The 17,337-nt window shown below is 38.3% G+C and overlaps 3 protein-coding genes across 3 annotated transcripts; all 3 read left to right on the forward strand.

Annotated features, from left to right (window-relative positions):
- Positions 1–403: 403 nt before the first annotated feature.
- Positions 404–6,955, forward strand: LOC103983080 (5-methyltetrahydropteroyltriglutamate--homocysteine methyltransferase 1). Its single transcript, XM_009400236.3, has 14 exons — positions 404–562; positions 2,071–2,424; positions 2,518–2,605; positions 3,227–3,354; positions 3,446–3,637; positions 3,719–3,921; positions 4,011–4,174; positions 4,708–4,788; positions 4,866–5,032; positions 5,115–5,220; positions 5,435–5,685; positions 5,787–5,859; positions 6,085–6,213; positions 6,324–6,955. Exons 1-14 carry the CDS (start codon positions 426–428, stop codon positions 6,690–6,692), a joined length of 2,442 nt encoding a protein of 813 aa, XP_009398511.3. The 5' UTR covers positions 404–425; the 3' UTR covers positions 6,693–6,955.
- A 1,184-nt stretch (positions 6,956–8,139) lies between these two features.
- On the forward strand, positions 8,140–14,374 carry LOC135609197 (double-stranded RNA-binding protein 1-like). Its single transcript, XM_065102292.1, has 6 exons — positions 8,140–8,431; positions 11,505–11,737; positions 11,812–12,028; positions 13,096–13,245; positions 13,590–14,039; positions 14,124–14,374. The coding sequence occupies exons 1-5, from the start codon at positions 8,176–8,178 to the stop codon at positions 14,027–14,029; spliced, it is 1,296 nt and encodes a 431-aa protein (XP_064958364.1). The 5' UTR covers positions 8,140–8,175; the 3' UTR covers positions 14,030–14,039; positions 14,124–14,374.
- A 593-nt stretch (positions 14,375–14,967) lies between these two features.
- On the forward strand, positions 14,968–17,096 carry LOC103983490 (pentatricopeptide repeat-containing protein At3g62890-like). Its single transcript, XM_009400704.3, has one exon. The coding sequence runs from the start codon at positions 15,002–15,004 to the stop codon at positions 16,913–16,915; it is 1,914 nt and encodes a 637-aa protein (XP_009398979.2). The 5' UTR covers positions 14,968–15,001; the 3' UTR covers positions 16,916–17,096.
- The last annotated feature ends 241 nt before the right edge of the window (positions 17,097–17,337 follow it).

A 17,337-nucleotide genomic window follows, 5' to 3' on the forward strand; every position in this document is an offset into this window, starting at 1 on the left:
AGACTGGCTTTGACATGGAAGCCCACCACCATCACCATCTCACCAACAATTAGGCATTGGGGTGGCACTATCTCCACCAACCCCCTCCACCCAACCAGCCACCAATCCTTGCCCCCAAACAAAAAAAGGATCTTTTTTACCTGATCACCGACAAAATCTTATCTTGAATCACACAAACATGCAGCTCATGAGCATTGCTATACAGGATGTTTGTTATAGATTGATTTGATGATAATTTTCCTATAATATTATGTAATTTAATGTGAAAAATTAGATTTTATGATATGATCTTGTTGTGAAAAGTTAGATTCTTACCAGCTAAATTAGCTGAAAATTTCAAAAATGATTTCGATGTCACCTTCCAAATAGCAATAAACTAGCCATAACGGGTGTACTTTTCTGGCTTTTCCTCATTGGAAAGAGTGATGCAACGCATCAGATCTGCTGCTGCTGTCTCTCCATCTATAAGTACTGGTATAAATCTCCTTTTACGCTCGCGGCTCTCGTCCTCCCATCTCTGCCGTGCTCTTCTCGGGGACCGCTTCCTCCTCCGCCCTCGAAGGTGAGCTCTCCTCTCCCGCGATTCCCTCTTCTCCACTTGCTCTGTTCCAATTCTCCAACTGTTTAGCCTTGTGTACCGCCATCTCGTGCTTCTTTTGTCCTTTTTAGCTCAAAGGGTGCTCCTTTATGTGGTAGATCCGATCTGGGAATATTTTGGTTTCGTTTGCTCGAGTTCTTACAGGTCGGCGTGCTTCTCTAGTGCTCGGACTTTGATTTCTTGCGCCATTATTCAGATCTTTGCCATTTCTTATCCTCTTTTGTTGAACTCCGTTCTGGATAATTAGCGTGCTTTGAATTTGTTTTATTTGGTCTTGGATCTGGATCATTAGGCTGTCATTGCATTTGGTTCGGGCATTACATGCGTGGTTGCTCGTAAATCTGTTACCGGACTGATTGAAAGAATTTTCGCTCTTAAACCCTCTGTATGTGAGATATCAGATCCGCTTCTTTTTCTGGGTTTATGATGATCGAGACAAATTAGATCTGGTGTTTTTTGGCGTGAAAGCTTGAATCTTTGTGATCTGATTCATGTGTTATTATTGTATGACATGGTGATTCCCAGTAAAATTTAGTTGTTTAGTTACTTTCTTATACATCTTGTCATGTAAGTCTGTATGCAATATCTATCGTTTTCATCATTTGATCGGTTAGCTCTTTCTAAGACTTATGACTGAAAAAAAAGTGCTTCTTTTCCATTCACAAAATCTTGTGTTTTCTCATGATTCTTTTTTTGGTTTGTTCTAGTTACATTTTGTAGGAACTTCAATTTTGGAAAGCAAATGGCTTACCCGTACTCTTTTGCTGTCATGTTGTTTGTTTGTTTGTGTGAGGTTCACAATTTGGTCTCTTTTGGTTTTAGCGCCTTTGATTCATTGCCTTAAATCTTCTGAAAGTGCTTCAGTCGTTGTATGTCCAATTTATACTTTTTTCCTTTGTGATTGAAAACAACCCTGCCTGCTTATTTTCTATAAGGCTATGAACTGTTGTGATACCTTTATTGTATTTCGCATGGGGGAAAGATGATGCATCCATTATTAGGGTTGTGACTTTCCTATATGACACACTGATGGACAATTTTGTCTTGTCTGTACACTAGCACAGCATCCTTAGCATCAGAGGAAGTGCTCCTGTATACCCTTCTTCCTGAAAACATTTTTTTGTTTATTTGCAGATCTCAATTATTTGCTATGCTTCGCGTTACACAATCTACACATGAAAAAACACAGCAAATTTCTCTTATCTATGATGTTGAAAATATTTAGTTTGATTACAAGTGTCTACATCTAGAACATTTTGGTGTACTATCTGCAATACATGATAAATAAGATGTGGTTAGATGTAATTAAGAGTTCTCAAAGTTATAGTTTATTTGAATTAGAAATGCTACTATCTTTCCACATGGTGTATCTTTGATCCATTTTTGTGTTTTACTGTTCTGTTTTATGTATCTGTATTAAAGATAATGTTTGATTCTCAAGATGTAATTAATTATCTTCTCATCATCTCCAGAAAGATGGCATCACACATTGTTGGATATCCTCGCATGGGACCAAAGAGAGAGCTCAAATTCGCATTGGAATCTTTTTGGGATGGGAAGAGCAGTGCCGATGATTTGCAAAAGGTTGCAACTGATCTCCGATGTTCCATATGGAAGCAAATGACTGATGTTGGGATCAAATACATTCCTAGCAATACTTTTTCTTACTATGATCAAGTGCTTGATGCCACTGCAATGCTTGGTGCGGTTCCTGAGAGGTACAACTATACTGGTGGAGAGATTGGATTTGATATCTATTTCTCTATGGCTAGGGGAAATGCCTCTGTGCCTGCTATGGAGATGACCAAGTGGTTTGACACAAACTAGTAAGCCGTGCCATATTAACTTCTTACCATCTAAACTTGATATTCTTATGTTTTCTACCTTTGCTGACATGTTAACATGCTATCTTAATACAGTCATTTCATTGTCCCTGAGTTGGGTCCCAACACAAAGTTCTCGTACTCTTCTCACAAGGCTGTGTCTGAGTACAAGGAGGCAAAGGCGGTAATGCGTTGATCCATTTCTTTTTACTTATACTGTAAATTTTCTTGCTTGTTTGTAACCTTTTTCTAAATTCTTACTATCTCTTAGATTCTTCTCGTTGCCATATTTTTGCCATATATATTTCCTAACTTGTTTATCATATGAAATTTAACTTGATTTTCCCTCTCTTATCGGATCCAAGGTCTACAAAGTTTGAGCTAGTAGTTCTGTGAGGATTTGAGATTTCCAGCATTTCTGTATTGCTTTAGTCATCATATTGTTTTTCATTTCACAAAGAAACGTGAGAAGATGTGAAAAAACAATGGTGCTTGTTAAGTTGCCTATCAATAGCCTTTCTTGTTGAGTCAACCATCATCACGTGCGTCACCAATGACAACTCTAATTAACCCTACCCTTTTGTGGTTAAAACTGATGCTCAAAATAAAATAGTTTGATTGCATACAAGTTCTTATTGTTTTCATCTATGTTTTACAAACTGGTTCGATTATTGATGTGGAAATGTTTCCACATCAATCCAGTAACTCTTGACAATATACTAGTCGTTAATGCAGATCTATATTTGTAGCTTATGATTCTTCTTTTCATGCTTTCACTCTGTATATTTTTTGTGCAATTAATCAGCTTGGAATTGAGACAATTCCGGTGCTCATTGGACCTGTGACATACCTGTTGCTCTCAAAACCAGCTAAAGGTGTTGAAAAATCATTTGCTCCTCTTTCCCTTCTCGAAAGTATTCTTCCCATTTACAAGTAAGTATCCTTAGCAAGTTTCTAGCCATTTATTCAGATTTCCTTTTCCTCTTGTATACTTTAGTTCTACACTTATGATATTACCATACAGGGAGGTTATTGCTGAGCTCAAGGCCGCTGGTGCTTCATGGATCCAGTTTGATGAGCCAACCCTTGTCCTGGATCTTGAGTCCCACCAATTGGAAGCATTCACAAAGGCCTACACAGAACTAGAATCATCGCTGTCTGGCTTGAATGTGCTTATAGAGACCTACTTTGCTGATGTCCCTGCAGAAGCATACAAGTAATTTGTTCTTATTTTGATTGATGTACCATATTGCATCTAACTTCTTGGAAGAGTTCATCATTTTGTTAATTTTTCCAGGATCATCACTGCTTTGAAGGGTGTCTCAGGTTTTGGGTTTGATCTTATTCGAGGAGCCAAGACACTTGACTTGGTCAAGAGTGCAGGCTTCCCTGCTGGTAAGTATCTTTTTGCTGGAGTTGTTGATGGAAGAAACATTTGGGCGAATGATCTTGCATCCTCTTTCAGTACACTGCAGGCTCTTGAGGCCATAGTTGGCAAAGGTATTCATGCTTTGCCACTTTCTCCCCCTCTCTTTCAGTCTAGATTTCTGTTGAATACACAGCTGAATGTATTTGCTGTTTGTCCATAGATAAACTCGTTGTCTCAACTTCATGCTCGCTCATGCACACTGCTGTTGACCTTGTCAATGAGACAAAGCTAGATAATGAGATTAAGTCGTGGCTTGCTTTTGCTGCACAAAAAGTGGTTGAAGTGAATGCATTGGCTAAAGCGCTGGCTGGTCAGAAGGATGAGGTATGCATCTCTACTAATGATATCAGTTTCTAGTCCTCTTTCCAAGGCATAGGAAATTGATATGGCTATGGTACCGTAACAATTACCCCAGTGATCTTGTACTGTGGCATGGGGCTGTGCCATTATCTTTCTTGATTGTTAGCATTCCATTCTATGCCAGCCAGCATGTTCCTCTGCTTGTGGCACAAGGTAAAAATTGTTTATGCCAGCGGCATAACATGTGTTGATACCTTTCTTTAGCATGATACATTTTGATCCATGCCAACATATGCAGACCAGCATGGCAGTTCTTGCCCTACACATTATGACCACCTTTTTATTTTAAATAATTTTGGATGTTAATTAGCTACTAGTTGAGAATTTTGTGCATGTTGGAGCCATTTATATTCAAGAAATAGGGGCCTTAAGGGTTCCAAAGCATGGAAGTGCTGGTCACCTGACCGGTTGCACACTCCAATATCCAGTTATCTCATTCCCTGCCCAGTTGCCAGTGTCATTTAGGTCTAAATAAATCTGTTTGTTTATATGCACAGGCTTTCTTCTCAGCTAATGCTGCTGCTCAGTCTTCAAGAAAGTCATCCCCCAGAGTGACCAATGAAGAAGTTCAAAAGGCTGTAAGTATCTAAAAATTGCTGGTCATTTCTGGTTTGTCAGAATGGCTTAAAAATTTAATGATGGCATTGCATCACAGGCTGCTGCTTTGAAGGGCTCTGACCATCGTCGAGCGACAAATGTTAGTGCCAGGCTCGATGCACAACAGAAGAAGCTGAACCTTCCAATTCTTCCTACGACCACAATTGGTTCATTCCCTCAAACAATGGATCTTCGAAGAGTCCGACGTGAATACAAGGCAAATAAGTGGGTGCTCTCTGACAAATTGTCTGTTGCTTTGCATTATTTGACTCTGTAACTACTATCATATCACCACATACATTTTCAGAATATCCGAGGAGGAATATGTGAAGGCCATTAAGGAGGAAATTAACAAAGTTGTTAAGCTCCAAGAAGAACTTGATATTGACGTCCTGGTTCATGGAGAGCCTGAGGTGAGCATGGTGGATATATTATCTATCTAGTTTGAATTTATGAATTCCTGGGAAAATATAGTGGGCTAGGATTTTGTTGACTGAGAATTTACTGCAACATTTCCAGCATAGACTTCCAATAGCAATTGTTTCCATGGCATGCGTAAATTTTGTAGTATCTAAGATTTAGTTGCAATCCAGTGCTAAACAAATTCTTAATTTTTTTTTCAAACAGAGAAACGACATGGTTGAATACTTTGGGGAACAGTTATCAGGCTTTGCATTCACAGTCAATGGTTGGGTGCAATCTTATGGGTCACGTTGCGTTAAGCCTCCCATTATTTATGGTGATGTTAGCCGTCCAAAGGCCATGACTGTTTTCTGGTCTAAAATGGCTCAGAGCATGACTGCTCGCCCGATGAAGGGAATGTTGACAGGCCCAGTTACAATTCTCAATTGGTCATTTGTTAGGAATGACCAACCAAGGTGAACCAAATTTCCTATGCCCTCACGAAATTCTTCAAATCTGTAGAAAATTCTATGTACCACTCATTAGTCTGAATAACATTTTGCATGTTTGCCATCAGGTTTGAGACGTGCTATCAGATTGCTCTTGCTATCAAGAAAGAAGTCGAGGATTTAGAAGCTGCTGGTATTCAGGTGAGTCTTCTTCTGAATCCACATATAATTCCTTCAGATTTTGTTTCCTTATTATTTTTTAATTGAAATAGAAAAACAATAACTTCCTAAAAGACAACCAAAGTAGAGGAAAATTTTCCAGTTCTTGAACCTTGTAACTATTGTCATTTGGCAAAACTACTTATAAAGGATCTATTCCATTTTGATGTATCATCTAATTGAGGTTCATTTATGTGTAATCTGCAGGTTATCCAAATAGATGAAGCAGCTCTGCGAGAAGGCCTTCCTCTTCGCAAGTCAGAGCAAGCTTTCTATTTGGATTGGGCTGTTCATTCCTTCAGGATCACGAACTGTGGTGTCCAGGACACTACTCAGGTTCTCTTCTCTTCTCTCAATGCATCCATAACCTACATATCTAATTTTAAGTTTTAAAAGTCTTGTTTTGTATTATTAGATAATCTTGTCTGATGAGTCGTCTCCTACAGATTCACACCCATATGTGCTACTCTAACTTCAATGACATCATCCACTCCATCATCAACATGGATGCCGATGTGATTACAATTGAGAACTCCCGTTCTGATGAGAAGCTACTTTCTGTGTTCCGTGAGGGAGTGAAATATGGTGCTGGTATCGGCCCAGGTGTGTACGACATTCACTCTCCAAGGATACCATCGACTGAGGAGATTGCCGACCGCATCAACAAAATGCTCGCTGTTCTTGAGACTAACATTCTCTGGGTTAACCCTGACTGTGGGCTGAAGACCCGTAAATATGCTGAAGTTAATCCTGCCCTTACCAACATGGTCTCTGCGGCAAAGGTCCTCCGGACCCAGCTTGCCAGCACCAAGTGAAGCTCAACAACCATCCTACATTCCTGTGTTCTATGCCTTCTAGTCAAGGAAATTTTCCAAATTTTCTGAATAATGTTTGGTCTATGTCATGTTGTTGGCAAATTAGGTTTGTCTCAGTAGAAGTTTATGTGTCTATTTCTGAGGTTTTTGAGGATGGTTCCTTGTGGACTTGCCTGCATTTAAGAGCCAAAAAAAGAAAAAGATTCACAACCAAATGTCATTGTGATTCTTGTTTTTAATGATAAAATCAAGATTCCAGTTAATTGGTTCTTTTCATGTCACTGCTGCAAACAAAGTATCAGATCTTCAAAGTGAACTCAGTACATGTGGAATCATATGAATGATACTTGAAGCAGATGTTTCCACTTGTGAAATCCTAGTGGAACAGTTTACAAGTGATCTTAATGTGCACAATATGATCCAATTTAAATGGATTATTATTTTTTTCTTTTTTGCCTATCAATCTGGTCTTATAAACTTGCACATCACATGTTACATGGCAGTGCTGGATCATGCAGTGTGTTTGAGTACCTCTTTCATAAAAATATTATATTGGAATGTGAAAACAAAATTATTCAATAACAGTTATAGGCTTGGATGCTTTCTTCTATACTATCTTTTGATTAAATTTCATGTATAAGATTAGCAAAAAATTTCATTTATTAGGTAATGTTAAAGTATGATGCTAGTGTGAAGGAAAAAGTGAAATAATTAAAACAAATCTGGCCTTATTAGTTCAGTGTAAAAATTAAGATATGGTAACTAAACAATTCTCCAATCTTGACATGATGGAATCCATGATTTACAGTAACACCTAATTAAGAAATGGTTAGACCTTTTTTTTGGTTCATGCATCCATCTATTACTTGTATATACAAATATACATATTATTAAGAGATTTGATCCCAACCCCCAACATCTTACCAGCAATATATATATATATATATATATATATATATATATATATATATATATATATATATATATATATATATATATATATATATATATATATATATATATATATATATATATTATTTATTTATTTGAGGAAGAAGCCCTCACTATTGATTTTATACTCTCATTTTTATTTGGGAGACTCTTTTTCTATTCAGACAAAAAAATCCTTAAATTTTTAATTAAAATGACCGTATTAATCATCTTAAAATTATTATTTAAAAATGACATATATATTATTTAAAAATTGATAATTAGTTATTATAAAAATATTTAAATAAAGAAAAAAATTTAATCATATTAAAATTATCAGAACATGATTATAAAATAATTAGTATTTTTTTAAAAAAATAATTTTATGATAATTAATGATCAAAATTAAGATTTTTTTTAATAACATCTATGATCAAATTATTTAAGTAAAAAAAATATGACCGTATTTTCGGCCAAGTAAAAAAGAGGCGCCAAAGTAAAATGAATTTGAGGGTAATGTCTCGCGCTGGAAGTGGTCGGAGTTGATCCATCCATGTACAAGAGCCGGCTGCAGGAGCTCTGCCAACGGCGGCACTGGGCGCTGCCGCAGTACACCGCCTCCCGGGACGGCCCCGACCACAGCCCCCTATTCCGAGCCACCGTCACCGTCAACGGCGCCGCCTTCCACTCCCCCGACGACTCATTCTCCTCCAAGCAAGCCCAGGATAGGGCTGCCCAGGTCGCCTTTGAGCAGCTCTCTGCCGAGGACCCGCCGACCGCCCCTTCGTGGCCCCTTCCTGTCGCCCTCGGTGAGTTCAACCGCTTCTTTGGGATCTTGGGTTTTCAGGTTCGTCGTAGCGGAAATCGCTCCGTCTGCGGTTCTTCGTCTTACGGATCGCGTAAAGGTGGCATTTTGAAGCGGTTTGTGTTGCCGGCTTTAAATATACGAGAGAAATTGCTTTAGGAATGGATTTATTACACAGTAGAGTGGGTCTTTCCGTGGATTATGTGCATTTGGAAGAGTGTTTCTTCTTTCCTTCTTACTTTGTATGATTTCTGTTTGGTATTTGCAGGCCTTGTTCTTGTGTTGGTGCCTTGAATTACTTGATATATTCTTATCAAGAAGATTACTTGATATTGGAAACACTATGATCAGTATTTTTGTTTTTTATTTGTTATATCCTACTCGAACATGTATTTTAACAGTGAGGATGCGGTGAACAGTGAGTTGAGTTATTATTTGAGATTAAAAGGTGTGTGATGAAGAGAAGGCATAGTCAAGCTTTTTCTAGTTGTTTATTGGTTTTTAAAATAATTGTATGTTTTTTTAATGTTCTATCTATATGTTAGTTATTTTTTAATGTTTGGACGTTTTTGTCTGAACATTGGGTGCTGATTGATGTTTTCATGCATGGTTTTGTTTGCATACATGGTTATAGAAGAATCAATGGATAATTGCATAGGATAAGATGGAAGCATTAGTGGTTTCTTTGAAGGGTACTTGTGGATTGGAGGTAGGTGATTTGCCTAGAAAATTTAGGCAGTATCTCTAGGTGGTCAAAGTGGAACATCAAATACATGCTATATAATATCACTTATATGTTTAGTAAGAGGTTCTAAATAAGATGTGGCAAGCAATAAGATACTGGCCAACCATTACTCTTTTTCTTTTTCTATATGATTTGCTGTCTTTCATAAAAGATTGTGAGAAAAATCAGATACATCTAATAATGTTGTTGTCAGGTCATGGTACTCAAAACTTTGTTCATGCAATCCAGTGATGCCATGTGATCTAAATCAAAGTGTACCTAAAAATCCCTATCCTCTCTTTTCTTGAGATGTGATAAGATGCGGCAAGCAATAAGATACTGGCCAACCATTACTCTTTTTCTTTTTCTATATGATTTGCTGTCTTTCATAAAAGATTGTGAGAAAAATCAGATACATCTAATAATGTTGTTGCAGGTCATGGTACACAAAACTTTGTTCATGCAATCCAATGATGTAATGTGATCTAGATCAAAGTGTACCTAAACAATCCCTATCCTCTCTTGTCTTGAGATGTGATAGAATCTTGACCATAGGTTCATATTGTGGGTCAAGCAATTCATTTAATGATGAGATCCAACTTCAATGTCTTTTTTTTTTTTATGTTAGTTGGTTGTGTTTTATAATTTGCTAAACTCTTTCTTATACTTTAGAATATTCTGTGGTAACAATTCTGTAAGATATAAAAGAAAACTTGAATTTGTTTTTTAACACTTAGACTAGAGAAAATTAAAACTGAAGTTACATTCTATATATGAGAATTTTTTAAAGTTTTGAGGTAATAGGATATTAGTAACAGCTCATTTTAAATAAAAAAGGACTTGGTTAAAAATATGACATTGGTTTCCTAAATATTTTTGAGTGGGCTCAGTGAGGTGCATGTGGTTAGTTTCTGTTAATGAAACTTGTTTTTTGTTTTTAATTGGTAGATATGATACTTCATCATGTCCACATTTTTCTTTGCAATCTCATGACTCATCCAACTATAGGCCCTCCACCATTTATGATAACATCCTTATCTTGACAACATTGTCTAAGAATGGAGGTAAAGACAAACATTATTTACGCTAAGGGATTATTGTGATACTAGCGTTTTAGTTGTTGTTACCTCATTAAAATAGAACTATGCATCCATTCCAAGTGACATAGACCCCATTTTTAATCCTTGGTCTATGAAGAATTAAGATATTGAGTTAGATGATTTGTATGCAACTTTTTGTTAGGGAGGGAGAGAACTCAAATCAAAAGAAAAATCCATAGATCAACAAATAAATAACATACCAAAAGTTGATGTAAGATTAACATGGTTTAGCACTTTTCATCTTTTTTAAGGAGAAAATCAAATTTTTCATCACGTAAGATTAATTACAACACGCTTGAGTTATCCTCACTTAGGCACGACTCTCCCTATATATCCTCTGACATAAACGCCAAAGAATTTACACATTTTTCTCACTTTCTTCAGAAATCCTAGGGAGAAACTCAGGACGGGGGATATTTATAGAATAATCAAATCCTAATTTTCAATATTTTCTTCTTTCACGAGGGCTCCTCATTCTAGGATTCCTTGTCCTCCCAGGACATTGGCTCCAAGAATCTCAAATACTTGTCAATCCCAATAATTTTCAATATGTCAGTATAATGTTAATGCAAAACATTTTTCTTAGTTACATTTTGATGTACAGAGCTTCAAGATGTTTATGCCTTACATTCCTTAAAAAGTCAGTGATAAATCTTTGCCTGTTACATTTTAAGCTTAATTAGTAACATGGCGGATGGCCAAGTACCCTTTGCCCACATTGTTTCCAATCTTGAGCATGTCCTTTTGTCTTCTAATGATAACTGATATTAGAGAGAAATCTTTTAGGTATTTTATTATAATAGATTGGTATGGTCGGTTATACTAGGAAATATTTTTGATGTTATTGTTGTCTATCTGGCCAAATGTGACAGAATACATTACTATACTATGTTAGATATCTAAAATATGTTTGCGGTCATGTATTTGTGCTTGTATTTAGCACCATGTGCATATAAATATTGTATTGTTAAATTGATTTTTGCTCTTCGGAAGTGCTAAATAGAGCGGTAATTAAATTCTTTAGGTTCACTAAGTAAATGCTTGATAAGTGTGGCTACAATGTTAAAAGATCATTTTGGAATAAACAACAAAAAAGCAACGTAAATGTTTCCTAATGTATTAAGCTTTATATTGTCTATTGTTTGGTAAATTAGCTTTGTTAGGTATTAGACTGCTTGTCGCTCTATTATGTTGCCCTCCATTATGACTTCGTTCATTTTGCATAAGAAAGCCTTCTTCTGTATTTCTTGCAGATAGTCAAGTTTCATACAAGAATCAACTTCAAATTTATCTGCAAAAGAAAAATAAAGGTTTACCATCGTATTTCTCTGTTCATGATGGTTCTCCGATCCGTCATTTTAAGGCTATTGTTAAAATCGATGGACAAAGTTTCGAGAGTACAGGGTATTTTCATACAATTAAGGAAGCCGAACAATCTGCTGCAATGGTTGCTTTGATGTCTTTGTTTCCGAAAGGAAATGAACAGGCAAGTAATAGCCTTTTTCTAGTTCATCCTTCTATCTTAATCTGTGTCCTCAATTGTTTTGTTGTATTTTGTAGGATGATGCTGTTTACAAGAACCTTCTGCAAGAATTGATGCAGAAACATGGGTTTCCCTTGCCAAAATATACCACAATCAGCTATGGTGAAAGTCATATTCCTTCCTTTTCATCTACAGTGGAAATTAAAGGTGAATTTTTTAAAGGAGATGTTGCAAAAACCAAGAAACAGGCAGAGATGAATGCTGCAAAGGTCGCTTGGTCTCACCTTAAGGAAGGTAAGTTAGTGGGTATTTTACAACTGGGCTATTATTTTGTGATCTTTAAACAAAAGCCTAAATATTTTCTCAAGGTGTGTTGGATGTAGTTGACAAGCAGAGTTCTTATTCCCACCATCAATGTGAAATTATTATATGTTTATTCTTTTTTGTGAGGATGTGCTAAGGAGATCTCCAGATATAGTAATCAGAAGAAATGAAATAAATACTGTTAGTGGTACGAAGAGAGGCAAGGAAGATCATAAAAGACTTTAATAAAAAAATATAAATAAAGATTTAAGTACTCTGAACTTGACTAAACATATGACTTTTTATAGATCTTAATGGTGGCAAAAGATACATACAGTCGACCCATATAGTTGCGACTTATGACTTTGTTGTTGTTGTTGTTCTTTTTTGTGGATGAGAACTCATGTACTAATTAAAACCAAAGCCATAACCAATGTGGAACAACCCAGGTCGTTGTATTACACAAAAGTTATACCTTTTTATTTTAAGAAGTTAGGTAACTAGAATCTAGGCTCTTCTTGAAAACTAACCATGAGAAACATTGAGAGCAATTGGCTACTTCCAAGGGATGAAGAGTAGGGTTCTTCATCCCACCATCAGTGATGAAGTTTTAATTAGAGTTTGCCAAGAACCAACTGTTCTATAACCTTGGAAAATTCCCACAATAAGGATTCTAGACATATACAGTTCACCGTATTAATGACATTTAATTGATGGTAGCTTTCATTTAAACTAATATTGGATTTTGCATCAACTCCCATGTTTTTTGCCCCTAATGTCTAGTTAATTCTATTGTGGTGCTTTAGATTGTCTCATGAAAATGTTGTTCTTTTAGCTTTTTGAAAATCAGATCATGCTCAAAGGTTATTTATCTTCTACAACTCTGATTATACTACTACATGCAGGATTTTTTTAAACTAATTCAGTGAGGTCTAAGAGTTATTATGGTAGTCTGTTAAAAACAGTTAAGGATTTTAGATGTTGGCTAGATATATTGTTACAGCAATATTTAGCTACTAACTTGGATTGAAGAAGTTTAATTGATTCACTACCTACAGAAATATCAAGCAGATTTCCATCTGATCTTTTGGCAAAATGGCAAGTGCTAGTTGCATCTGAACCTGTCATTTCAAGATCAGACACAATAACAAACTTGAAGCATTTGAAGCCAAGTGTTGATGCCCATAAGATGGATGACATTATTTCAGGTGATATTCTGGTTATTGTTAGTCAGATGCATGAGAATATCTAAATTTGATAACTTGTTACTTTGAATTCCTTCTTTGCATGTAAAATCACACTCGCATGTGTCTCTATTCAGAGTTTGTCCAGGAGGGAACATAATTTGTATTTCTCTTGTTCAAAATGGCAGAATGGTTTTTTGCATTCTACGGAGACATGCTTCATCCATATAGATTGACATATCAAACCCCCATATTTGGTGCACTAGATAGGAGTATTTAGGGCATCTTGATGAGACATTTCACTGGCATGTTTTGTGCACTTAATAGAAATTTCATCAACTCTGATTATGCTTAGTTTTAATTTGCAGATGGTCATGGAGAGGCTTCTGGGTTAACTGTATCTCCTCCTTGTGATCAGATAATTAATTCAGCCAAAGAAGCCATGAATACTGATGGTTCCTTCCGTCATTCAGCTTCCTATACAGATGAGCATAACCCTGAGATTACCATCAACAAAAAGGATACTGTCTCTCTGGTTCATAAACCAGAAGCTGTGGATGTTATGAAGAATGGGAAAACCCTGCAAGGTGCTATGTCTGATGATGGGAGCTCAGCTCTATCCTCAAATTCTAATGGCTCCAATATCCATGCCAAAACTGCTACTGAACCTCCTATAGGCAGAAACACAGTCTTGTTGTGTAATAGAGTGCGGATCTATCCAAACAAATCTGATCTGGTTTTGCCTGAAGATGCAATTCCATTGCCTTGTAGTGATGATAGCTGGGTGGCTGTCAGCTTCGATTTATGAAGTCATGAAGGTAATTGCAACTTGCAAGGATCATCTCATGCCACGGTAATGCACTGTGTTTCAACAGAGTTTTTAACTGTGTTACTTATGGCAGGTGGGTTTTCAGCATGATGACGTGTTTTTGGAACATCTGCAAATTTTATTCATGGTGATCAGATTTCGGCGCAGGATTTATACAAATGTGTGTTTATCGTTTACATTTCACAGGCAGATTTGTCTGATGCTGTGATGTTAATGGGTTGTGAGTTGGTCATCAAACTTACAAGAGGCCTTTCCTTATATTAGATTTGAAAGTTTAACTAGAATGGGTATAGAAATCTGAATTTTCATGTTTGATCTTTAACATTTCATGGAGAAGTGGGAAAGATGAAGACATACTTATTACTCCCTCTACCTAATGTTCATCTTTGCAATGGAATGGAATTAAGTTCTTATGCCACAAGCATCCCCTGTTTGTTTTTTCTTATTAAAATGATTAATCTCTCTAAATGTTTGATGTTCCAAATATGATGCTGTGAGAAGATTATTGATCTTTAAAGTTAGACTATAAAAGGCTACCTTTACTATTAGTAGAAAATTATGAACACTTGACAATCATATTTTGTAGTCAAAATCAAACAAAAAATCTTTTGGGTAACATCAAGAGATGTAGTAGTTTAGTCATAATTAGATAAAAACAGTTAAATGACATTTTTAATTTGGTACAAATCAATAAATAATTTTGGATGAGATATTTGGAATTTTCAGATGCAGGTAGCCAAAATGAATGTATTCTCTCAAGTAAAATATCTATATTTAATCTATTCCTTTAAATTTAATTTTAGTGTGTGCATATATATATATATATATATATTGTCGCCCTGTGCAAGGATATGTTTGTAAAAGCACACTTCCCTATCACTCCTAATTATGACGAGTAGAAAACATTTCAATTCCTCCCGAAACAAAAGCATTTCTGTTTTGAGTTTCTTGATGCGGTTTGGGCCGGCTACGCGCTCGGCCGCCGCCTTCAAACCCCGTGTCTCCCTCACCTCCGACGCCGGTCTCCGCCATCTCCACCACCCCGTCCTCTCCCGCCTCCCGACCTCCCCTTCCCTTCCCCACCTCCTCCAAGCCCACGCCCGGCTCCTCGTCCTCGGCCTCGCGGCGCACCGCGCCTCCCTCGCCCACCTCCTTGCCCTCTGCGCCGCCCTGTCCCCCCCGGCACCCCCGCGCTACTTCCGCCTCCTGTACGCCGCCATCGCCCGCCCCAACGTCTTCGCCAGCAACAACCTCCTCCGCTGTCTCGCCCGCTCCGACTGCGACGCCGCTCGCGATGCCCTCCCCTTCTACGCCCACATGCGCCGCGCCGGGATCCCGACGAACAACTACACTTTCCCCTTCGTCCTCCAGGCGTGCAGCCACGACCCAGTGTTCGTTGAAGGCACCCAGGTCCATAGCCACGCGGTGAAGTGTGGGCTTGAGGAAGATTTGTACGTAAGGAACGCGTTCATAAGCTTCTACAGCTCGTGCGGTGAACTGAACCATGCAAGAAGAGTTTTTGATGAGTTTCCAGGGCAGCGGGATCTGGTTTCTTGGAATGCAATACTAGCCGGGTATGCTCGGGCGGGGGGGACGGATGTTGCACAGGAGCTGTTCGATAGAATGCCTGAGAGGGACCCAATTTCTTGGAGCACCATGATCATGGGCTACGTTCAAAGCGGAGCCTTGGAGAAGGGATTGGAGTTGTTCAGGGAGCTGGTCGGAAAGGGATTGACGGTAAATGAGGCTACTTTGGTGACCGTCCTCTCGGCATCGGCACAACTGGGACTGCTCGAGGTAGGCCAATTCATCCACTCCACCATTAGATCCATGGATTTCCCGTTCACTCTCGCTCTTGGCACAGCGTTGGTGGACATGTATGCAAAATGTGGGTGCATCGAGCTGTCAAGGCACACATTTGATGAGATGAAGCAAAGGAATGTGTTTGCTTGGAATGCTATGATTTGTGGATTGGCCACGCATGGATTAGGGAAGGAAACACTCGAGCTGTTTCAACGATTTCTAGGTGAAGGACTACGCCCCACAGGTGTGACCTTCGTCGGGGTTCTAAATGCATGCAGCCGTGCCGGTTTGGTTGCAGAAGGCCGTCGGTGTTTCAAGCTCATGATAGAAGAGTATGGTATTGAGCCAGAGATGGAACACTACGGTTGCATTGTGGATCTTTTGGGTCGTGCAGGTCTCGTGCATGAAGCTTATGAATTGATCCAAGGAATGAGCATGGCACCTGATCCTGTACTGTGGGGAATTTTGTTGGGGGCGTGCAAAGTGCACGGATTGGTGGATTTGGGTGTGAGCATAGGGAACAAATTGATTGAGTTAGAACCAGAACACGATGGGCATTATGTTCTTCTTGCTGGTGTGTATGCCAAGGCAAATAGATGGGAGGATGTTGCCAAGGTCAGGCGATTGATGGCTCACCGAGGAACCAATAAGGTTGCTGGTTGGAGCTTGATGGAGGTCCATGGAACAGTGCATAAGTTCGTGGCAGGAGATAAGGAGCATAAAGACTCTGTAGAGATCCACAAGACACTGGAGATGGTCATTATGAGATTGACAGAAGCTGGTTATTCACCGGATGTGTCTGCTGTGCTGCATGATATCGGTGATGAGGAGAAGGTTCATGTGATGAAGGAGCACAGTGAAAGATTGGCCATTGCGTTTGGGTTGATGGTGGTGGAGAGAGGTCGTCCCATTCGCATTGTGAAGAACTTGAGGGTTTGTGGGGACTGTCATGAGTTCAGCAAGATGGCGACGAAGGTGTTTGGGAGGGAGATTGTGGTGAGGGATGGGAGTAGGTTTCACCATTTGAAGGAAGGCAAGTGTTCCTGCTTTGATTACTGGTGAGAGAGAGACATAGAGAGAGGAATGGATGGGTCTAACATACTTTGATGAAGCTGATGTGCAATTTGATTCTCAGCATGTTAAGGTTATATCTCGAGTCTCTGTCGCATTGGTATTTATTCCATGACCAAGTCAGTCAATATGAGCTCCTTTAAGATCGGAAGAAAGCATTGAGTTGAGGGTATCAGTTCTCTACAGAAAGGATCCAATCTCCTGCACAAGTTGCCAATTGGGACATTATGCTTGGTTTGGATATAACCTCATGGAGGTCAAGAACATCTCCAAGTTGCTTCGCTGCCCCAACCAAAGATATGATCCAAAGATGATTTTTTATTCTTGAGTAAAGCTGAAGCCATGGAACCAATTGGATGGTGAGATCCACAGTTGGAACCTTAATAAAGATTTAGCAGAAATAGATAATCTTG

Source organism: Musa acuminata, chromosome BXJ2-4, assembly GCF_036884655.1.
Source record: "Musa acuminata AAA Group cultivar baxijiao chromosome BXJ2-4, Cavendish_Baxijiao_AAA, whole genome shotgun sequence".
Lineage (NCBI taxonomy): Eukaryota > Viridiplantae > Streptophyta > Magnoliopsida > Zingiberales > Musaceae > Musa > Musa acuminata.

Excerpts from the sequence above, each read along its gene's own strand:
- LOC103983080 (XM_009400236.3), top strand. The coding sequence starts at position 426 with ATGCAACGCATCAGATCTGCTGCTGCTGTCTCTCCATCTATAAGTACT. Across the intron at positions 3,355-3,445 it reads AGTATTCTTCCCATTTACAA|GGAGGTTATTGCTGAGCTCA; the intron begins GTAAGTATCCTT and ends ATTACCATACAG. Across the intron at positions 5,860-6,084 it reads TAGAAGCTGCTGGTATTCAG|GTTATCCAAATAGATGAAGC; the intron begins GTGAGTCTTCTT and ends TGTAATCTGCAG.
- LOC103983490 (XM_009400704.3), top strand. The coding sequence starts at position 15,002 with ATGCGGTTTGGGCCGGCTACGCGCTCGGCCGCCGCCTTCAAACCCCGT.
- LOC135609197 (XM_065102292.1), top strand. The coding sequence starts at position 8,176 with ATGTACAAGAGCCGGCTGCAGGAGCTCTGCCAACGGCGGCACTGGGCG. Across the intron at positions 11,738-11,811 it reads TTCCGAAAGGAAATGAACAG|GATGATGCTGTTTACAAGAA; the intron begins GCAAGTAATAGC and ends TGTATTTTGTAG. Across the intron at positions 13,246-13,589 it reads GATGGATGACATTATTTCAG|ATGGTCATGGAGAGGCTTCT; the intron begins GTGATATTCTGG and ends TTTAATTTGCAG.